General features: G+C 34.0%; 1 protein-coding gene across 3 annotated transcripts in view; it reads left to right on the forward strand.

Annotated features, from left to right (window-relative positions):
- The window catches only part of LOC118204937 (uncharacterized), a 111,685-nt gene that overhangs the window by 18,864 nt on the left and 67,699 nt on the right, over positions 1 to 25,122 (forward strand). For all 3 annotated transcript variants that reach the window (XM_085827219.1, XM_085827222.1, XM_085827221.1), the window contains exons 3-6: positions 8,802 to 9,077; positions 12,193 to 12,294; positions 17,762 to 17,872; positions 20,454 to 20,558. In XM_085827219.1, the coding sequence (XP_085683345.1) occupies positions 8,802 to 9,077; positions 12,193 to 12,294; positions 17,762 to 17,872; positions 20,454 to 20,558 (594 nt within the window). The remainder of the gene's footprint in view (positions 1 to 8,801; positions 9,078 to 12,192; positions 12,295 to 17,761; positions 17,873 to 20,453; positions 20,559 to 25,122) is intronic.

A 25,122-nucleotide genomic window follows, 5' to 3' on the forward strand; every position in this document is an offset into this window, starting at 1 on the left:
ACCGGTTTCACACAAACTCGTCGTTCTTGGATCTTGGATCTTCGTACACATAAGTAGTTTTCAATCTTTAAAAAGACTTTTACTACTATATGTCTCATCGGTTAGCGTAATGGCAGACCGCACATTGAGTTGAACAGTGTTAAACGAATGTCGCATACTGCGCATGCCCAGAAAAGAATTTGGCGTAATTACTATGTTGGCGCGATTTGAAAAGTAGATAAATGCGGTATATGGTAGATGTACCGCCATCTGATTGTAAACAAATCTGGCGTTTAAATCTTCGTAGAGTATAATGTAAATGTAAATTAATTACTGTGTTAAAATACTATTTTTTGCTGTACTGCTCAAACAACTAGAAAGCTGAAATTATTGCGAAGTAATGTGAAGCAGTGTTTGCATTCAAAATGTAAAACATAATACCTATGAAATTCTGCACATTCCTTTGGAACTGTACAAATTTTCGTTCAGAAAAAGACTGAAATTTAGGATATATTAGTTGAAAATTTATTCATTATACTTTTAAGCAATAAAAACAATTCAGGATTTACCATACGTTCCATTCGTACATACATAAAGAAACACTGAGGAATATAACAAGTGCTTGCAAATAACACTGAAGAAATTTTACAATTCCTTAATGCTAGTTATTAAATTCTTTGAAATGAGAAAATAAAAGCGCAAATATACGCTAACAAACTAAGCGAGATACTCCAGTTTACAATTACTGAATTATAACATGTAAACAAATTACATTTAAATAACGAATTATTACGAACATATGTTAACAAATATTAAATGCACTGTTATTGACAAATTACAATGAAATATATATTAGAAAAATAAGCAAGTGCAATCGGTATGGACGTTAAAATAACTAATAAGCAAAGTTCCACAACATTACAGTTGTAAACATCATTCGAACACACTCGACAGCCATGGTGCCATGGTGATCACGAATAAGCTAGCGTAGGGTTGCTTAGTCGCCAATATTTCTCCCCGCGCCAAAGGTACACCATCAAGCATGCGCAGTAAGTGAAATTTGCTTAACATTGTTTAACTCAATGTGCAGTCTGCCATTACGCCATCGGTTACTTCATGGGGAACTTCGGTGTAGAAGTTTTTCACCGAAGTTTTTATAAAAAATTGCTTAGACGTTTTTAAAAACGTCTAAGCAATTTTTGAAACGTAAGTTACTGAGAGTCCAACAGTAGCACAGTTCAGATTTTAAGTTCAAAAATTTCTGCAAAGGTAAATATTAGACATAAAAATATACTGTGATATTAAAAAAAAATAAGAAAAATCTGGATTATATGAAGAAGTTGAAAAATATGTACAAGTCCCATTTGAATTTTTTTTTTTTTTTTTTCTTTTTCTGGTTCGTTTGGGATTGAAACCACAATCTCTCGAAGCAAAAGTCTCGGGGTCAAGCCCGCTCGGCTACGTCTTCATCTGTTAGTTGTGCGCTTAAGTGAACTTAAGCAAAAAGTTCTAGCACCTGTAAAGCAAAATCTAATTTTTCGTTCTCTTTTGTGACTTTAGTAAGTTTGTGATAGAGGTCTTTTAGCTTGAATATTAGGGATTTAAATTCATCTAGATTTTTTACTTCGGAAATTTTGTTTTTTCATTTTCGGTTTCTTTGTTTAATGTGGCATTTGCGTAAGTTTTCTTTACTGGTTTTGGATCTTCAGGTTTTTGTTCACCTGGATTTCTTTTAGTAAAATTAGGGAAATCTTTAATGGGAATTTTCTGCTTTTGTAGGAATTTTTTGCTAGGATGCTCAAAACAACTCCACAAGTGGGATTCGAACTCGCCATCTCTTGCATTGGAAAAAAGAGCGTTACCTCTCAGTTACCCTTCGTCTCAACGAACTTCGTCGAACTTTGTTTGACCCTTTTTATGATAGAGGAATGTGTTACCCTCCTGCGGACCGGACGAGCTTGTTAGTTCGCTTGTCCCTAGAGCCCCCTCGTCTTCTCAAGGCAAGATTGACAACTAAAAACTTCCACAGCACGTCTGCTAAAAGAAACTTAAATGAATAAAATGTAAATTTATGCCATCGGATGGATTCAATAAACATCACATGGAAAAAAAAATGTGGTGACACCCGTATTTTATTGCTGTGCTGATTAGAAATAATGGTCTTTTCTCTGCTTTCCCATTGTATAAACTAAAAGCGTAAAATAACTAAAATATATTAATTTTTTTTAATCACACAGTTTTCGTTGAAGCACTGAAAATTTGAATATTGAAAAATTCATATTTAAATTATTTTTGCTTGAAGCTTAATTGATTATTATAAATCTAGAAATACTTGTTTTCTAACGATTTTTATGAATTGCCAAAATACTTATGTAGACACGCAAATATATCGCACTGTTTGCCATAATCTGTAAAACATGGGTTCACAATCTTTTTTACTAAGTGTTTTAGAAATGCAAGTTCGGCGATTACAATAATAATAAAAATAACTAATTAATAATAAAGATAAATACATAATTATATCAAAATATAGTTCAATTATGTGAACTGTAAAAATTGCAACGTTTTAGCAGTTTGCTTCGTTTTTGTGAAAACGTTTATGAAAAAAACCTGATGTTGACACCACATGACTTCCTTATATGGCCTACTAAATTATACACATTTTGGCTGCACTTCATTTACGTATTTCCTCGAATTTCATTAGAGATACATTTCCCATTCATTCAATCAATTCAGTTGTCGCTTCACGGCAAGGCAAAAATACATAAAATTTCAAAAGATCTTCATTAAAAATTGTAAAATACAGAAAAACCTAAAACATTAAATACAGATTAATTTTTTTTTTCAATTTAAGTTAGCGTGTCTCCGCAAAAACAAGCAATCCGGGCAACGTGCAAGAAGACCAAATTTTTGGTGCACAAAATTGGAAGTTAAGTTTTGGTACCACTGAGCAAAAAGACACTGCAATTGCTGCACCAACTGACTTCACTCTTCTACTAAGAGTTTAAAATGTAAACGAATGGCGGTCTCGTTAGACCTAGCGCCACCTAAAATTTTAAACTTTTGATAATTATCTAACTATTGCATGCAGATTAACTAAAAGCATAAAACCCTCAGCTGGAACATAAGAAAAAGTAATTTAATCACTTTTAAAGCAAAAATAAACAATTTGACAACATATAAGAATGAAAAGACAGAGGTCACACAGCCGGGAAGGAGAGTGAATATGTATGTATATAGATATAGATAGATAGATTTACTGCTTTAATCGAAGGAAATAAATTAATATCTTCTTGCTTGGTAATCCCACTTCTGATAATTTTTAGACTTGTATATCCTATTTCTGATAATTTTTAGAATCCACGTGGGCGGAACAAGTAAAATGTATGGAGCTTCTTAATTTAGAAAAATATTTTAATGGAACTGAACACACAGCAAATACACATACGACACTAAAAATACAAAATGCAAGATACTAAATACAAAATACTAATAGAAAGTTGCTGACGTCTTACATCTACGTTTTTAAATTTTAATTCTTGTTGCCAACTCTAAGAAAGCATTCCTAATAAGTGTAAATGTATTAAAATTACATATTACTCTGATTTATACACTAAGCCAATTATTTAATTCTTTGTCAGTTTCTACATATATGTAATGTAAACAAACTTAGAAGTGAATGACCAACAGGAATTTTGATGGCGTAGAAATGTTGACCCATAATGAATACGAAATTTGAGACGAAGGCAGATTAAATCTTCATTTTTTATTTCAGTAACATGTTGCGGCCACAATCAAGCTGCCACATTAATTGTACCTATTACAAAAAGCTTTATTTTAGATAAATTTGCAGCAAGATAGACGGAGCAGACAAGCAGTAGTCTATCTAGGCTACTACTAATTTTAGCTAATTTTTCGCAATTATAATACTTGTTTTACTTCGTACAAGGAAGTAAAAATGTTGCTATCGTACGCTCTTCATAAATGTTGGTAGCGAAACAGGAAGACTGTAAATTACCGTTTTCGTGCAGTTGAAATAAGTTGTTAACAGAAAACAGTGCTTTAACAGCAATTTTTCTCGACCCCGAACGGCACAGCTCTTTATTTGTGCCTAACAGAACTATTCGTAAGCAGATTTTAGTTACTTGTTCCATTATTGTTTCTTACTTTTGCGAATAAATTGCGCTGTGATGTAGCACTGCGTTTTAACTTTCCAGTTTCAGCCATTTTTCATGTCCTGCGAATTTCGAATATTCAATCAAGTACTCCGTTTGATTATGACGACATATATTTTATTTATTTATTTATTTATTTTGCGCAGCTGGTATGTCATCAGAAAATAAACATAGAATTTTATCATTTCATTCTGTAAACAAATAATTCACACTGCATTCTACTTTAAAACCCCAGACTTCGAATAGGAATACGGTATTTTTATGCTGGTCTATTGTGCGAAGCGTAATTTTAACAACTCAGATGAAATTTCGGCCCTTCATCGCTTGAGCAAAGAATATGTATTGTTAAGAAGGAAAACTTCTTCGCAACAGGAGTGGCTCCTCCCCAACGTAGAGGGAAAGCACATGCGCGAAATATCTGTCGCCAAAGCACCAAACCTCGAAGCCGGCGTCGAAGTTCGAAGGTCACGTTTATCAAGGGTTCATAAAACGAATATCATTTTAAATTTCTTTCAATTTTAAAAGAAAAGAAAATATTTTTTGCGCAAGTAAATTAGTTAATAGCCTACCGTACGACAAACCAAGTTTAAATTATTGCCAAAAGTCAAAGAAGAAACGTTCTTTGACAAAACGCACGTGCAATATGTTGCATACATCGCGAAGGGCAATTTCTCGTCCGTCAGGTTCCGTCGCCAAATCCCTTGGCGACTTTTCCCTCCGCTTTCTAGCGGTGTAATAGCAAACTGGGTTGCATTACGTCTATGGAGCCTTTCTTTCTTTACATAGACGTTATTTGGCTTGATACTGAATGTTACAGGCAGGGATAAATAGAAGGGCTAGGTCATTCGTTTGTTCGACTCCTCGCCGACGCGAGCCTGATGGAGGGGGTTAACTGAAAGTAATCTGACGTGTCTGTGTTGCACCTGTTTGATTTCGCGCGTTTAAAACTGTAGTTTCATTCAGTTGCGAGACGATTTTCTGGAGGTCGCATATTCCAAATTAATTGGCACTTTTCCGTTTTGCCGGCGCAAGCGATAAAGTCGCCAATAATGGTACAACCGATGCCAAACGGAATATTCTCGCTGGTAACCTTTTACGCCTCATTTCCAAAACAAGTCGCAGCTTTTTCTTATCAGATTGATTCTTTTAATACTGGCATATAATTACATAGAATTTTTATCAGATAGTACAGTTTTATGTCTAAGGTCGTTTTCGGTAATTAAGTCAATTAGGATGCAATCCCGCTTACCCGAAGCCGAAAATATAGAAAAGGTATTTTTTTAACATTTTTTATGTGTATACTGTATGTTGTCGCCAATAAAGTCTGCTTGGCGAGATTTGCGCCAGCGAAACGGAAAAGTACCAATTAATTTGAATCATACATATTTGTTTTCTAATAATAAAAATATTTAATAATTTGTGTATATATAGTTTTAGTTAGTTTTCCTTTTAAATTGTATATTTAAAGTATCCTTTATGTAATATGGCTTCTTGTGCTATAGCAACGTGCCGTAACACTTATAGAAATGCGAAAGGAAGGGATATTGTGTTTCATGCTTTCCTAAAGGACAATTTGCTTTTGTCGAAAGAATGGATACATAAATGTCGAAGACAGGATTCTATTAATGTGAAAAACGAAAGAATTTGCGGCGAACATTTTCTGTGCAGTGATTATGAAGATGACATGAGAAATCGCTTGTTTGGATTGCCGCAAAAGAAACTGTTGAAATGCAATACTGTGCCGAAAACAAATTTATCGTGTGCAGTAAACGAAATAACACCAAGAAATCAGAGACATTTGAAAAGAAAACTAATGTAGAGGGCTTTTGAAAGACTACATGAATTAAGCCCAAAGAAAATTTATTTTGAGGCCGAAAACGAAATTGAAGCTGACAATAATAAATCAAATGTGAATGATTTTGAAATAAAACTCACAAGTGGCAATACCCTAAGTGACAATATCCCTGAATGGCCTAAGTGTAAAGATAAACAAGAATGTATTGATAATTGAAGAATAAAATTATATCCTTAGAAAATTGTAATAAAATATTGAAAAATAGAGAGAAGAAAAATTTTAGAATGTTTGCTTAGTGACAAAGAAGGTGGACGACATCTAGAAAGAAATTTGTATCGGAAATTCAGAAATTAAAATCCCAAACAGCGAAATTTAAGAAAAAACAGCGCAGATCGGAGAATTTGGAAAAACGTCTAAAGCATGTTTTTACAAAGACGCAGATTAATGCATTGCTAGAAAAGAAGGAAAAAGTCAGGTGGACTAGTGAAGATATTTCACGTTGCATTGTCATAAGAGCTCTGTAGAATACGTTTCTTAAATAGAAATGCATATGTTTTTTCCCAAAGAAAAGCAACCCAAAAGGCAAAAAAGTAGATTGCTTCAAATGTGGTAGCCAATAAATAATATTTCAACAACTTGTAGTTGCATCGTGACTGTACAAGTAAGCATATATACTAATATATTTTTATTTGAAATATTTCTAGATGACATTTTAGAAGTTAATAGCGTAAAGCATATTTCAAATGAGAACTAATTCTGTTAAGATATTGTTAAAGTTATTTTTACTAATTCAGAAGTCAAACAACAAAAATCAGCGTTATATTTAAAAAATATATATAATAATAATATTTAAAAAATATATATAATAATAATATATATAATAATAATATAAATATATATAATAATAAAAAATATATATAAAATATAACGCTGATTTTTGTTGTTTGACTTCTGAATTAGTATTTATTCGGCGTGTTATTGTGTCTTAAAGTTATTTTTATTGTATCCTGTGTTATTATTAATTCGATTTTGTGCTAGCTTAGCATTCTAGATAAAATATAATAGTATAACATTAAAGTAATTGGCATAAGAAAACCTGCCTCCTTAACCCCCACTTTTGAAAAATTAAATAATTTATTTAGGTACTGTGAGTAAAGTTGTTTTGTCTAAATTAAGATAACAATCTTAATGCATTTATTTAAATGTAATATTGATGTAAGCCTAAGTTACAAAATTATTAAAAATTATTATATTGAATTGGGAGAAAAATATGCCAATTTAAAATTTACAATTAGGCTGAAACTCAAAGTTAGATTAACAAAAATTTTGAAAACTATGCCAATTTAAGGTTGTTTCTTGATTAATTTTCAGTAGCTGTTATTATAGTTATCTTAGAAGCAGTAGTACAGTTCTCTTAGTTAACATGCAGATAAAAGAAATGATTATAAATAAACAGGCACTTAAAGAAAAAAAATCCCTGCGAATTAAAAAAAAGGAACTTTATGCTAAGAGTAGCGCATTTTATACGTTATTTTAAAATTGAGGAAGTACTATTAAATTTTTGGTACTTTTCCGTTTTGCCGGCGCAAGCGATAAAGTTGCCAATAATGGTACAACCGATGCCAAACGGAATATTCTCTCTGGTAACCTTTTACGCCTCATTTTCAAAACAAGTCGCAGCTTTTTCTTATCAGATTGTTTCTTTCAATACTGGCATATAATTACATAGAATTTTTATCAGATCCTTTATGTAATATGACGCGGTTTATCAGTTTTATGTCTAAGGCCATTTTCGGTAATTAAGTCAATTAGGATGCAATCACAGCGCTTACCCGAAGCCGAAAATATAGAAAAGGTAAAGTCAAGGGTTAAATTCATCAATTCTAATAAGAATGCATTAGCGAAGTAAAGCACTGCAGTTTTACAAAATTTCTGAGTAAGCTATTCGTACGAATTGAAATATTTCTTGCATTTAAATTTGTGTTCCAAATTAAGATTTAACTTGAAATTGGTGTAGATAATTACTGAGAGCATTAGATTTTTGTAGAATAGTTTGCGTGAGATGAGATCGCTTGGGGTCACGTGATATGAACCGGCGAATCAGGATGTTGAACCATGAAAGCATAGTAAATTCTTAAATTAGTGTCTTTTTATAAACGTATTGTCTTTATTTATTGGCTTTTTATAAAATTTTAAGCGATATTAAAATGTTTATGCCTTCAAAATAAAAAATTCTTAGAACTAAATTTTTTTAAATATTTTTTATGTGTATACTGTATGTTGTCGCCAATAAAGTCTGCTTGGCGAGATTTGCGCCGGCGAAACGGAAAAGTACTAAATTTTTTAATGTTCAGTGTAAAATGCATACTGCAGTAACATTGTTTCTCCTAAATTATAGCTATCTTTCACGCACAGCTCATTTTAAACGCTGGTTCTTCAGATTTAAAATGCTAATTTCTATGTTGTCAGTTCCATCTCCGCGCTCTGTGTCATCATGCCACGTCATCACTCCCCACTGCCTGTTTCATGGGGAAAAGCTCTATGAGCTAGCCCTTCTCTTTTAAGTCCTGACTTACACGTACCTTCGGTAGAAACGGAAGCTTGACTAGGTGTCTTGTTATCCGGTCTTGAGAAGGATATGGCAACGGTGACAATAAATAAAATGAAAAGAGCAAAACATTAAATCGCGGGGTGGGTTAAAACAGGCGGCGGACCCTAGTTGCCGGCTCCTGCCTTAAAATACCTTAACTCATTTCATTGCAAAATCTTAAGAGACTGATTATAACTTAAATCTTTTTTGTAATAATTATATGTAAATATATTTTATGTAGTAATTATATATATATTTACAGGTGACTTGAATTTTACCTCTGCATGCGATGCCGAACATCCTTGTGAAAATGGTGGAACCTGTACTGGAGATCCTATTAAATACTGCACATGTCCGCCTTATACTTATGGAGATCGTTGCAGCGTTATTTTACTTTGCGAGTTCGATTTATGTAAAGCTTTTGGTGAAGGTTGTGCACTTTCCAATGAAACCCAGTGTGTGTACGACATCGACGAAGAATTAGCAGGTTATCAGTGTAAAGACCCGAATAAAATAATTAAGGGCAATAAATGCGTGGGTAACGTACTTTTCGTTTCTTCTTTTCTTATGTAATCCATAACCATGATAAGCGTTTTTGTGGCTGTTCTCTTATGAAATTAAGGCATTTGCCAAGCTTTCGTGTAACAGTTTACTTGCTACATTATGACCTTGACAAAGGTTTGCTTGAAAGGTGATGTATATATATGTAAATGTATTAAATATGTAAGTAAAAACAAAATGTTTGAAAAATACTGTACAGCTAAACATATCATAAAGGCCTGGTCTCATATACATAATTGTAGAGTGAGAAGTGATAGGAAAAAATAGATTTTCAGATTATCAAGGTTTTGGGTAAGTGATGCCATTTCGTGAACTATTAAATTTGAATGAAAAAACATTTTTTGGAGTAAAACACATTTTCTATTTTTATGTTATTTCGTTTTTCTATATTTTTCTTTACATTGAAACAAAACAAAACAAACTAGAACGAAAAACTGTTTTTTGTACAACAAGAATTACCTGAGTTAAGTTTCATTGAAAGAATGGGAACGTAAAGCTATGTGATAATGAGAATTCAAAAAATAAATTATCAGATTCAAACTTCTAAAATGCATACCTTTTTTTTCTAAATCAGAGAACAGAAAAGACGTAAGTGCGAATTGCATGTTTCCAATTCCCCTGCTTATGGTTACTAAATTTTAATTTTTATTATTGAACGAAATTCAGTTTTACTACGCTGTTGAAATCGATATTTTTCTCATTTTAAGTACTGTGTCGCGTAATTTTGATAATTTTTAAGGTCCACTCTTGCTAAGTATAAAATTAGCTATTTTTAATAGTTAATGAACTTGAAATCAGAAAGTTATCTATACACAACTCGTATCAAAAATACTCATATGATACTTCGTGCATAGTACAATATTAATTATCTCAGAATTAAGGCAGACATGACAGGAAAATAAGAGCGGGATACAGTGCTTCACCAGTACTCCAGATCTAGTCTCACCGTCATTGCTATAGAGTTCCATATTAATTTTGATGCAGAATATTTCCGGGAGACGGATCCGAGAGTCTCCAACTCTTCTTCTTTTACCAGGAAATTACACAAGAGGACATTCAGCATTTTAAGTGCCTTCATGCCGCACATATACTATACACTTAAGCACGCAAGCTTTATCAACGACACGAATTGTATACTACTATGAGTGTACTGGGGTTATATCGCATTAAGGCGGCACTTGCCCGCAACCTAAGTGAAATCCCCGAAGGGCTTGATGATGAAGAGGCATGAGATAAACCCCGGTACAGGGGCACATCAATAAAACGACACGACAAGTACCGTTGCTAACAATTAAACCAATCAGGGCAATGCCAAAATTAGTAAATAATTTCGTAAATTTGGGGATAATTAATGTTTTCTGTAAAATTATTTTGCATAACTGCATCGTGCTCAAAAATGCCTGCCCACTGCAGTTGTACGCATTAGTGCTATGCTATAAAAATGAAAATCTATCTCTGCACTGTTGGGGTAAATTAAGGCGATGGTAAAAAAAAAAAAAAAAAAAAAAAAAAACTGAAATGTTTCAGATTTTAAATTACGTCCAAAGGGGCGTTTTTTAACATTTTGTGTGTTACCTTTCTTTATTAAATATCATGTTCCTCGCACTTAAACCATAAGATCCAGTGCAACAGCAATATCGCAAAATAGTTTTAAAACGAGCATATCTTTAGAATTTCCGATACAGAGACTCACGCGCTGGAGATAAAAATGTTTTTTCTGCACAACGTTGCCATTGCTCGCTTTGAAATCCTTGAGTTTGTTAATCAAAAATTCGTCAAAGTTTTAAAAAATAGGAAATCGATCATAAAACAAATTTCAAATTTCAAATTTGGTCTTCCACATGCTCATATTCGTTGGAGGATTACGTTATTCAAAATTCGATGACTCTATGTACCGTTATTTTATGACAATGTGAGAAATATACATACATTTATGCAGATTTTTCATTATTTAATTTCTTCAAATATAATGCAGAACTCTAACATTTTGTGGCAACAGTTTGAAAAGTGAACCGACATTTATGAGTCCGACGCAAAATGCCAATACGAAACTAATAGTCCTTCGGGATTCAAATCCCTTTGGACTAAAAAAAAAAAAAAAAAAAAAAAAAAAAAAAATTAGATCCGTTCAAAACAGTAAGCAATAAATGTAGCTAAGTTGCGATAAATTCACAATTAAGTTTTAAAAACTACCGAACTAACGTATGTCACGAATTAGCTTTGCCGAAATGGTGCTAATTGGTTGAATCTCATCACTTTCTTAATAAGAAGCCTGAAATTACTCGAAAAATAAACAAATATTTTCTGGATCCTCATCATGTTGACCTTATTTGGGGTTTCAATTTGCTAATGCCTCTTAAACTCATGCGCTCTCAGCGGCATTACCTATGAGTTATCTTATTACAGCTCTGATTAGGCAATTTAAGCATTTTCGTTGTATCAAGGTGTTCTTCTGAATATCAGAAAAATCTTGCAAAAAGAACATTCGTATGAACAAAACCTCGTTTTCCATACAAGTAACTAGAATAAGTATCAAGTGTAAGTAAACGGAATCACATTACGCTTGGTTTGCTGCGAGTTAATTGGACATATTTAATAATGTTCATAAAATAGACGAATTTCCAGTTCCTAGTGTTGGCGTTAAATGTTTCACATGCGTGCAACATGTTTCACGTAATCTTCAACAAAATCAATTTCAAATCCAGAATGTCAGATCCAAGAATAGATCTCTTATAGAATAGTGCATCAATAAATCAGTATTAGAATTTTATCTGGCATAATCTGTGTCTTCCTGTCAACTTTTTTAATAACAGCCCTACTAATTGAAATGCTTCCTATTTGATAGTAATAATGCCCTGACACAATTAATGTAATTATTATATAATTATATAGCTATGACCAAAAAATGTTATGTTACATTCTTTATGTGAATTCATTGAAAAGCATTAAGTTGAATTTTATAAAATATGGCTAGAAGCTGTAATTCATATATAAGATTTTTTCCGATTTATCTATTCTCTTAATTTATTACAATAAAAAATAAGACACTCATTTTTTAAGCTATGTGTCTTTCATTTCTTTGTATTTCTCAGATTGCACTTGCGAAAATGGAAAATGTGTTAAAGACAAGACAGGCAGATCATTCTGCAAATGTGAACCGCCTTTCGCACTGTATAGTTCTGGAATATGCAAAGGTAAGCCATCTTCTTGTAAATCATTTTGAATAAATTCGTTTTATTCCCGAGTGTTTTGATTGATATTTATCAAGAACTTATTGAGTCACAGTAAACTCCTGATTAACTAGGGTTTATGAACTGACTGTTTGTCCTGGGTTAACGCGAAATTATGGTTAATTCGAAGGTATAATTAACCATGAAAAAGGAATGTCCAGTATTATAATTAATCGAAAATGCCTCTGAATGTTGCCTGCAGTTTACTGCAATGCAACTGTGTCATGTCAGTCTCAAAACAATGAAGAATATTCTTTTGTACAATCTTTGGACAGCAGGATTCAAACATCTTTGCAATTTCTCCTACAATACTGAATGGAAAGTTATTAAGCTCTAAAGTAGTTCTATTCAAGGTGTTTTCTCCGCGGCAAAGATAGTCTGTCTCTCTTTGAATAGATATCTGAGTTTTCGCTCGTCTTTTTACGTTATTTTTCAACTTTTTTTTTTAATCTCTCTCTATTTACTCCAGAATTTTTTATTATTTACTCGGATTTTCATGTATTTTATTCTTGTCTTTTGCTGTATCATTTTATCAAGTTTATCTGCATTTACGTGTCAATTTATATTTTTTCTTGTTATTTGTACATATTTATATAGTCAATTACTTATCTTAAGATTTACTACATTCTCAAGGCTTTTTAATTTAATCTCGCCTTTTAAGTGGCACTTTGTGCTTCATCTCTCTTACCCAATGTTTCACTTTCAAAGTAGCTGTTTTTAAATCCGCTAGGCTGACGCTAGCAAAACACACTACGACTTCGGATGCAATACAATTGCCATCCTTTATTCTATCTTTCTGGACTTACTGTGCGGTAATCGTGTTGCTTGAAGCCCAATTCTAAGAAACCAGAAGCTAAGACAGCCGAAACCGAAAGAATTCTAAACCAGAAGTTAAGACAGCCGGAACACAGCACGAAATCTTCGTGCTAATCGTGGCATACAACGAAAGTTGGAGTTGGCGTTGCAGTGCAACTACTTTATGATTCTCTCTTGAGTATTTTATATATGATTTCTGTTTACTTACAGCGCCAGTCAAGCACATTTACTTAACCTGACACGGAACATAGGTAACAGATGTGCTAGCTAATCGCGGCGTTCAGCGTCAGTCGGAATTCGATACAATCGAATACTAATTTCCTCATCTGTAAGGAATACCGATTTAATACAGTGGGTAAAAAAAGTATTTGCACACCTACATTTTTGTTGAAATTCATAAAAAGAAGCATTAAGGAATAAAAAAATTGGTATTGCCAAATCAGAATAAGTTTAATCATCCAAAACAAACAGAAAAATTACAATAATATAAATAACAATGCTTTTTTGTAACAAAATTAAAATATCTCGTATCAAAAAAGTATTTGCATACCTGCATGAATACAAAAGAAATAAAATATATAAGCAAATTTCAAATAACTAATATTTAGTATGCATGCCTTTAGCATCTATTACTGCTTGTAATCTTGCTGGCATTGATTTAATTAAATTTTCTGTAACAGTAGGCTCAGTATTCGGTCACCCTTCAATAAGGGTTTTTTAAGGGCAGATTTGCTTGAAATCTTCCTTTTTCTTATTTTTAAATCCAAAGAATTCCACAGATTTTCCAAAGGATTTAAGTCTGGTGATTGTGGTGGAGCGGCAAGTTTTCTGGGTACATTATAAAGCAACCACATACGAGTTATACCGGTAGTGTGCTTGGGATCATTGTCTTGCTGAAAATAGTACGAATTACTGATACCCAATTTTATTGCACTTTGTGGCAAGTTATCTCGCAACACATCAATATAGGTTCGAGCTGTCATATTCCCATCAATGAAACACAAATTACCAATTCCTTTGCTAGCCATGCACCCCCAAATCATAACAGAACCTCCTCCATGTTTAACTGTAGGTAACACATTTTTGGTATGAAAAGCAGCACAAGGTTTTCTCCAAACTAATTTTCTGCCATCTGATTTAAAGATATTGAACTCACTCTCGTCGGAGAATATGACATTTTTCCAGAAATCGATTGGCTTATTGATATATTCCTTAGCGAATTCAAGTCTCTTCAGTCTGTTTCGTTCAGTTAGGAGAGGTTTTTTTCCTTGGTGATCTCCCATAAATGTGTGCATAGTGCAGGACATTTCGAACACTTTGGGCACAGATTTGAACTCCAGATGTTGAAGCGACATCATTGGCTAAAGTAATTGCACTAACAAATGGATTTTTTGATGCTTCTCTTATGATTTTTCGCTTCATTCGCAGTGAAAGTTTCTTTGGGCGTCCAGAGCGCAAGTTATTTGATGCAGATCCTCTTTCTTTATAACATACCAAATAGTAGAGAAGCAAACATTTACTTTTTTACCTATTTCTTGATAACTTAGGCCATTTTCACGTAGAGAAAAAAAAATTTCTCGCAATGAAATCGACAATTCAGATTTCTTAGGTGCCATTACAATTTGAATCGGCAATCAACTGATAACGTTTCGACAACACCTCCTTTTATAGTCGTCTTACATATATTATTTACTGCGGGATGACTGTCAAATAATAGCATAAAATGCAAATTTGCTAGAGTTGAGTTGAGTGTGCAAATACGTTTTTTGACATAAGCTATTTTAATATTGTTGCAAAATATGTTTTTTATTAATATTATTGTATTTTTTGTAATTAATTTAAATGAATAGGCTTATTCTATTTTTTAAATGCCAATTTTTGTATTTATTAATGCATTTTCTTATAAATTGTGAACAAAAATGTATGTGTGCAAATACTTTTTGTACCCACTGTATACGGTATTCCATCATGTAATACAATTGCATTAAGTTGCGTATCGGTATTCATTAGAAATAAGGAAATTAAATTTTCAGTTGCATTAAAGAGCAATATTTCTAATGGAATTTGTATACTACTACTGAGTTCAAATTCATATAAAACGGTGTTTTTCCCCCCACCCCAGAACTTCCTTTTTATTAAGATCAGTGATTTTATCCTGTTGTTTATTGGCGGTTAAGTAAAATACCAATCAAAAAATGACTGCGAAGTTTCGTTGTACATGTAAAAAATTCAAATAACGTATACTTTACACAAATCTCAAACCGTAAATACGCAATAAGGTATCATTATAAAACGCGTCTAATAATATAATCCAATAACATAATGGATTTAATATATAAATATTAACACAGTTGAAGGTCAGCTACGTTCTAGCGATCAAATTCCCTGGCTACAACAACGCTAACTCGTGTTCCCAACGTACAGCAATGAATAAATGTAAATATTGCGTTAACATGAACACTTGTGAAACTTCGTGTTATCACTCAGCAGATTCTCATCTTTCCGTTTCAAGTAATCGAAAAGGATTTAACAATAAGAAATTAAAATCAGTAGATTTATTTTCATTACTGAACAATTAAGCTTTAAGGAATGGTATAATAACGTTTATGCATTCAGTAGTGGATTACAAACAGGCTGTAGATGAAAACAACTCCCAAATATTATAACTATCATCTGTTATCACTGCTCTTACTCCAAGCTTTCTTCGTTGCCTTTTTCTGTATTTCGTGAACAATTCTTTTTTTACTCCGATGGTTTGTGACCGTAATGTTTCTATCGTTCCTCAAAAAACAAACTTATTTTTTAGATGGAACACGTGTAATCCTTCCCGGTTTGTCGGGAGTTTACTAAATAGATTACCATTATTCTGCTCTAAATGGCAAATATAGTTCATAAAGCTAGGAAATTCTTTTGCGTACTTAAGATAAGGCTTTTGTTTTCAAAGCTGCATGTACATTGCTTGTGTATATCATTTTACATTATATTAATTATTTGTTTATGGTAAAGATTATTTCGGCTGTCTGCCCGTAGAGAAACATACTTGAGTGTGGACGACTTTCTAGCACTGGTGTTCCCTTTGGATGTGGGGTAAGGCCTTATACGAGGCTGAATCATCCGCCATTCGGAAGCCCAAGTGGGAATATTAATGGCGGCTGCATAGTTAGTGGTGAAACAATTTCTTGTGCTTTCTTGCATAAAATGGGTAGTTATTTCTTTATGGTAAAGATTATTTCGGCTGTCTGCCCGTAGAGAAACATAGTTGAATGTGGACGACTTTCTAGCACTAGTGTTCCCTTCGCATGTGGGGTAAGGCCTTATACGAGGCTGAATCATCCGCCATTCAGAAGCCCAAGTGGGAATATTGATGGCGGCTGCATAATTAGTGGTGAAACAATTTCTTGGGCTTTTTTGCATAAAATGGGTAATTATTTGTTTATGGTAAAGATTATTTCGGCTGTCTCCCCGTAGAGAAACATACTTGAGTGTGGACGACTTTCTAGCACTAGTGTTTCTTTTGCATGTGGGGTAAGGCCTTTTACGAGGCTGAATCATCTGCCATTCGGAAGCCCAAGTGGGAATATTAATGGCGGCTGCATAGTTAGTGGTGAAACAATCTCTTGTGCTTTTTTGCATAAAATGGGTAATTATTTGTTTATGGTAAAGATTATTTCGGCTGTCTGCCCGTAGAGAAACATAGTTGAGTGTGGACGACTAGTGTTCCCTTCGCATGTGGGGTAAGTCCTTATACGAGGCTGAATCATCCGCCATTCGGAAGCCCAAGTGGGAATATTAACGGCGGCTGCATAGTTAGTGGTGAAACAATTTTTTGTGCTTTTTTGCATAAAATAGGAGGTTGTGCAGTTATTAATTGCTCAAACTATTCGCGAAAAGGTCATAGATTGGTAAAATTTCCTAAAAATGAAGAAAAAATGAAAAAAATTAGGTAAATAATTGTCGAAGAGATAATTGGGAACCTGGTTGCAGATGCTCAACTTTACCTAGTAACTATAATTTAAACTTCATTTAGAGGTTAAATCTTCTCAAATGTTTATAATGTGCAAGCAAAGTGAAATTCTTGTGAATAATAACCTAAGTATCTGCTAATTTTTGTCTTAATAGCTATAATTAAATTGGCCTAGGATTAATGTGCCCATCACCAACTTAAATTATTTAAAATTAAAAAAGTTAATTATAAAACTTAAACTATTTTAAATAATTTCGTCTTAAAATTATTTTCCTCTTCTGTGTAGGACTGGTGTCATTATTTCTATTAATGTTACACAATTTCTGAGCATTATTAATAAATTATTGCATATTTTTATGTGATTGCATCAAATATGTTACATATGTTATTTATCATTAAAATGTTTTTGAATTTGATTAATAATTAAAGACAAAACAAGAAGAAAAAGCATAAATGCAGAAGACAATAGATTTCAAGGAGTTTATTTAGTAGAAAAACGTAAGAAAATATTTTCGATAAGTGCTACATAATATTATAATTTAAGCATTATCAAACTTTCACATGCAGATCCGTAACAAGACTGCTCTTGAGTATTGCATTTTATTTAAATAGCTAACTTCGGTTTCTTAAAATATTAATTTTTTCTTTCAGAATGCAATTGTGGCAGTGGCTCAAACTGCACTTTCCTTTCATCTCTTTTTGGACCGTCAAAAACTTGCAGTTGCAAAAACGGGTATAAAGAAGTGTCCGGCATTTGTACCGGTAAGTTATTTCATTAATTTTAGCTAAAACACATTCTCTAAAGCTGCATGAAGGAACTTTCTTATTATAAATATTAGCGAATAGGACTTAATTATTACTAAAAAGAGCGTATAAAGTAGGCAAATCGTAATAAAATGAAGTGATTTGAAATATTCTCCAAATCGAGCAGAAGATTTAAAAAAAAAAATCAAGGAGAAATAATCAAAATGATTGTCAGAATAATAATAGTAACAATAATAATAATAATTACTGAAGTACAAAAAGAATAGTTATGGCAATGTCCCTCGCCATCTAATATTCTGATCTTCTGAAATGGTAATTTTCTTATCACATTTTAGTTGAATGTTTTCTTCCAAAGCTTATCTTTAAGGATATTTTAACTCCCCTCTCATTACATTTTAATTGTCGCTGTATGTGAGAAAAAATGTTAATCTTAAAATTCATAAAAAACATAGTATTTTAAACTTTCATCTGATGTTTTTATAGCAAATGTGATCATTCAAAGCAGTTTTATTATATATTAAGTTATTTTAGTTACATGATTTTACTGTTTTTATTTTAAATGATAGAAATATGACACATTTCATTTATCTACTAATATCTATGTTTTATATAGTTTTTGATTTTTATTTTGGTTAGGAATTTGTGCTACTCTTGCCTATACCGTACTTTTAATCATCAAAATTTTAGGAATTTCATATCATTTATTAAATTTTACACTTGTGAAGAGTATTTTACATTTTAGTAGTTTAACATCAAAATATTAGACGGCTCGTAATCTTTTATTAAGCAAGGCATTTTAAATAATCTTCTAACTGTCCTTAATTTGATTGGTTAAATGCAAAAGCAATGTTAAAAATATTCATCTTATACTTAAAAACATTCACTTTATTTAACAGTTCAGTTCATACACCCGTTAGAGTTTAGAAACTGGCTTACACACACGTTACTCATGGGGGATGGGTAACCACGAAAACTCTCATGCATGCAGCTCATTCACCAGAATTCGAATCCCTGACCGTACTACAGCGACTTTACCGCTCCTTCTCTGTTAGGCTGTATCAAATGGAAGTTTAAGAATAAATTAAAAACCACACAGAATATATCGCTATGTACCGATTATAACCATAGAGATCAAACATATATTCTATACGATTTTCTTTACATTTACGAACATGCTTTTGTCTACATTATTACTTCCTTGTGTGTAATAAAGGAAGTATTGTATTTACGAAAAAGTTTGGATATAACATTTCAATGAAAATATCCAATTTAATCACTCTCGAATCCATCTGAGCGATGTTTTTGCGTGACATCTGCACGTATGGACATAATATAGGGCCTTTTTTACCCCAAAATGGATTGTAAACTGGATTTAGAAAAGATCTTTTTCGTGACGTTTGTACGTATATCTGTGTGCACTTAATCTCGCATAAAGCAAAGAAGTTAACCTCAGAAAGTTGAATTTTTGTACATGGGAGTCCTCTAACATGTAGTTTTGCACCTTCCTTTTTGGTTGCAATCGGTCGCACCAAAAGTATATGTATATAATAATACCTTCTTGGGGAAAAAAAAAAAAAAAATCTACGAAACTACTATATGAAGAAGCATAACGGAGCAGCCATTTGTTTACACTTGAAACTGAGTAGAAGGGGGAATTAAGTCAGTGTCTTGCGCCTCCAAAGTTTGTTTGCCCAGTGGGACTAAAAGTAAACTTTCAGTTCTGTGCACCGAAAAATCTGCTTTTTATGCCCGCTGGCCAAAATGCTTTATTTTGCGTAGAAACTCTAATTTTAATTGTAAATTTTTTTAACTGCTTAAATGCTATTTGGCGTTTTATGTTTTTCTGTATTTTACAATTTTCAATGAAGATGTTTTGAGTTTTTTTGTATTTTTGCCTTACCGCGAAGTGAGAACTGAATTAATTGAATGAGAAATATATCTCTAAGGAAATTCGAGGAACTAAGTTCAACTGAAATGCAGTAAAAATTGAGTCTAATTTAATAGGCCGTACAAAGAAGTCACGTAGGTCCACATCAGAATTTTTTATTAAATACTTATATGATAACATTGTTATACAATACCTTTAATAAATGGCACAACAGACCAGGGGCACACTTAAGAAATACCAGCATATATTAAATTTCTTTTCTGAAAGTAATACTTAGTACTCTAATTTATAGTCTAAATTACTGTTCAAGAATCTGAAACATTTTCTATTTGACTTCGACAAAACTTATTATATTAGAGCTCATTACATTTTGAAGTATTATCGTTTATGTTATAACATTTTGTCTGTTAACTTACCTAGTGGATATATATGTATATATATATATCAAAAGCGTTTTATTTGATATAATAGCATAAAGTAGCACGTTTCTAGCATGACTATTTTGCCACATTTTACTATTTTTTCTGTTTACTTTGCATTTAAAATTACGCAGTAAATATAGTAAATTTCTTCAAAACTTCAAGCACTTTTAAAATATGCATTTTAATATTTATTCCTAGTGTGTATTTTGACGTTCTTTGTTTTATGCACAATAAATACTTATGGTACCTTGAATCTTTCTTCTTTCAGACCCATGCACTAAGAATCCTTGTCGTAACGGTGGGACGTGCAAGGACACCTATACGTGCTCTTGCCCACCGAAATACGCAGGTGCTAAATGTGAAAAGAAAAAAGGTAAGAATACGTGTTACATTTTCGAACGGAAGTTGTTTTGCAAGTTTTAAAAGTAATAAGCATTTTAAGCAAAATTATTTTTACATTTTGTTTTCAACTGGATGGAATTGCCTCCTAGAGGGGAATTGCATAGTTTCGGGGAGGAAATGACGTCAGCCGTTTATTTAGCTGTTAAGCCTTTAGTTTTAGTTTATGAGTATAGAAACTACTCTTATACAACGCGTACGTTACAAACACGTACGCACGCAACAATGGCATGCAGCCAACGCCCTCACCGTCAGTTTTCGGGAGTGCGTTTATAGCCATCTAAAACACTTCCAAGAAAATGGCATGAAAATGCTTCCAGAACGGAAGGGGAAATTCTGGAGAGGAGTGCATTTCTCGGTCATATTTGTACCACCTTGTCTATCTATACTATTAAAATCTGTGTGCCTCTGTCTGTTTGTGTGTTTGTAACATCATCTCCTCGGGAACGGCTGGGTGTAGAGCTTAGCGGAAGGTACCGTTGGATTCAGAATTCCCGTGGCTCGCCATATTGACCATCGGCATCTTCGTGCGACTTTAATTAGCCGAGATATTAATTAAAAACTGATTTTCTCCCTACATTTCCCTACGTTTTGCACTTTCTTTCACGGGTTTCCCCTATTTTAGGGATTTGGCCGAGTGCCAAATTCGTTTTTCTCGAATATCTGCGGAACGGCTCCGAGTTGCGATTCGAAACGCATATCCCCGTATTCGAAAAAAATCAACGAATCCATCGATACCGGTCCCATCTTCGTACGACAATAATCGGCGGAGTTATTAATTAAAAACTGCGAAAACGTTATTTCATTTTTCGGAGTGGCAACCGTCTCGGAATTAGCTGAGATAAAATTGCTTTTTCGAAAGCGCCGGGGGGATGACAATTGCTTCCGCTCGAGATTTGTGCTGGCGAAAGGTCACGTGTCAAATTCTTTTTTCTTAAATATCTATGGAACGGCGCTCAGTTGGAATTCGAGGCAGGTGTCTGCGGATTCCAAAAAATTCTACGAATCCAATGATACCATTCTCATCTTCGTAGGACGTTAATCAGCTGAGATATTAATTAAAAACTGTGAAAACGCTAATTTTCGGGCTCATTTTTCCGATTGCAACAGTTTCTTGAATCGCCGCAGATACAAATCAAGGTTATATTCTAAAGTTGAATAAAGCACGCGATTGCATGTTGCCTAACTGTATTTTAAAAATATTTCGTTAATGTAGGCATTTTAAATAAACAGCTGCTTTTCACAATTTTTTTTTAATTTCAGGTTAGGATGATTGTCACGTTAATTCTTTTATTGATATTGAATAAAAGTTATTATATTACATTAAATTTAAATGATGACGTTCTTGAAGTTGTACAACTTTAATCAGCTGGGATATTAATTAAAAAACCTGAAAAAGCTATTTTTTAAAAATATGTTGTTATTTTTTTAATAATAAATTTGATTTTTTGGAATAATATATTTTTTTATGTTATTAGATACGTGCACTTAATTTAGATATTATCTTTTAATGCAAATGATATTTTAAATAAGTTCGCACCAATAAAAATTAAATTCACACTTTTTTTTTTAGATTAAAGATTTTTCTTTGCTCCTTTGAGATGGTATACGGTAACTTTCGAATCCCGGTGAGCAGGCAGGCTACACTCATGTTTTTTGTGATTTTACGCATATCTGTTGTGTATGCAGTGTCTTTTGGATGCATAAATGAATAAAGCTGAACTCTGGTAGTTCGGTCCTAATTTCGAATCCCGGCGAACGGGCTGGGTCCATGGGTGTTTGCGTGATTTTACGCATGTGCCTCGTGTACGCAGCATCTTCTGGATGCATAAGTGAATAAAGCGGCCGAAATTCGCTCAAAACCTCTGATTACTGGTAGTTCGGTCCAACTTTCGAATCCAAGCGACCGTGTTGGCTCAATGTGTGTTTTCGGGATTTTTCGCATGTGTAACGTGTATGCGGTATCTTCTGCATGCATACTTGAATAAAGCGGGAGCAGCCCGCGCGAAACTACAGAACACTGGTAGTTCGGTCCAACTTTTGAATTCCGGGGTACTGTACATAAAATTTGGTCGCATACGTGAATACAGCGCGCGGATACCGGGTAAAACCGCTGAACACTGGTAGTTCGGTCAAACATTCGTATCTCTGCGAGCGGGCTGGCTGCATGGGTGTTTTCCTGATTTTCCGCATGTGTATAGTGTATAAAGTGATTTCTGGATGCATATGTGATAAAAGTGGGCGCAGCCTGCTCAAAACCTCTTAACGCTGGTAGTTCGATCCAACTTTCGGTGTCGGCGAACGAGCTGGCTCCCCGGGTGTTTTCTTGCTTTAACTCATGTGTATCGTTTATGCAGTATCCTCTCCATGCTTATGTGTATAAAGCGGGCGCAGCCCGCTCCACAAAATCGCTGAACACTGGTATTTCGGTCCTACTTTCGAATTCCGGGGTACTGTATATAAAATTTGGATGCATACGTGAATACAGCGCGCGGATACCGGGTAAAACCGCTGAACACTGGTAGTTCGCTCAAACTTTCGAATCTCGGCGAGCGGGCTGGCTGCATGGGTGTTTTCGTGATTGTTCGCATGTGTATCGTTTATAAAGTATCTCATGGATGCATACGTGAATAAAGCGGGCACAGAATACTGGTAATGCGGTTCTGGTAATGCGGTAATTTCGAATCCCGACGAACTGGCTGGCTCCATGGGTGTTTTCGTGATTTTACGCATGTGTATAGTGTATGGAGTATCTTCTGGGTGTATATGTGAATAAAGCGGGCAGAGCCCGCGCAAAGCCACATAACACTGGTAATTCGGTCCAACTTTCGAATACCGGCGAACAGGCAGGCTCCATGTTTGTTTTCGTGATTTTACGCATGTGTATCGTTTATGCACCATCTTCAGCATGCATACGTGAATAAAGCGGGCACAGCACGCGCAAAATCGCTGAAAAATTGTATTTCGGTCCAACTTTCGAATCGGCAGCGGGCTGGCTGGAGGGGTGTTTTCGTGATTTTACGCATGTGTACGGTGTACGCAGTATCTTTTGCATGCACACGTGAACACTGTTTTGGGCGGGCTCCCGCCCAAAAGCGCTGAACACTGGTATTTCGGTCCAAATTTCGAATACCCGCGAAAGGGCTGGAAGCATGGGTGTTTTCGTGATTTTCCGCATATGTATAGTGTATGCGGTAACTTCTGGATGCATAGGTGAAAAAAGCGGGGGAAGCCCGCGGAATGCCGCTAAAAAATGGTAGTTCGGTTCAACTTTTCAATACCGGCCAAATTTAACATAGGATATCTTTTAAAAACGAACAATGATAAGCGGGCTTCAGCCCGCTCAGCTGGCGGGCTTGCCCGTTAGTCTATACTATTAAAATCTGTGTGCCTCTGTCTGTTTGTGTGTTTGTAACATCATCTCCTCGGGAACGGCTGGGTGTAGAGCTTAGCGGAAGGTACCGTTGGATTCAGAATGCCCGTGGCTCGCCGGATTGACCATCGGCATCTTCGTGCGACTTTAATTAGCCGAGATATTAATTAAAAACTGATTTTCTCCCTACATTTCCCTACGTTTTGCACTTTCTTTCACGGGTTTCCCCTATTTTAGGGATTTGGCCGAGTGCCAAATTCGTTTTTCTCGAATATCTGCGGAACGGCTCCGAGTTGCGATTCGAAACGCATATCCCCGTATTCGAAAAAAATCAACGAATCCATCGATACCGGTCCCATCTTCGTACGACAATAATCGGCGGAGTTATTAATTAAAAACTGCGAAAACGTTATTTCATTTTTCGGAGTGGCAACCGTCTCGGAATTAGCTGAGATAAAATTGCTTTTTCGAAAGCGCCGGGGGGATGACAATTGCTTCCGCTCGAGATTTGTGCTGGCGAAAGGTCACGTGTCAAATTCTTTTTTCTTAAATATCTATGGAACGGCGCTCAGTTGGAATTCGAGGCAGGTGTCTGCGGATTCCAAAAAATTCTACGAATCCAATGATACCATTCTCATCTTCGTAGGACGTTAATCAGCTGAGATATTAATTAAAAACTGTGAAAACGCTAATTTTCGGGCTCATTTTTCCGATTGCAACAGTTTCTTGAATCGCCGCAGATACAAATCAAGGTTATATTCTAAAGTTGAATAAAGCACGCGATTGCATGTTGCCTAACTGTATTTTAAAAATATTTCGTCAATGTAGGCATTTTAAATAAACAGCTGCTTTTCACAATTTTTTTTTAATTTCAGGTTAGGATGATTGTCACGTTAATTCTTTTATTGATATTGAATAAAAGTTATTATATTACATTAAATTTAAATGATGACGTTCTTGAAGTTGTACAACTTTAATCAGCTGGGATATTAATTAAAAAACCTGAAAAAGCTATTTTTTAAAAATATGTTGTTATTTTTTTAATAATAAATTTGATTTTTTGGAATAATATATTTTTTTATGTTATTAGATACGTGCACTTAATTTAGATATTATCTTTTAATGCAAATGATATTTTAAATAAGTTCGCACCAATAAAAATTAA

This window comes from Stegodyphus dumicola, chromosome 11 (assembly GCF_044657685.1).
Source record: "Stegodyphus dumicola isolate Sdum_Otavi_A_Nest chromosome 11, ASM4465768v1".
Taxonomy (NCBI): Eukaryota; Metazoa; Arthropoda; class Arachnida; order Araneae; family Eresidae; genus Stegodyphus; species Stegodyphus dumicola.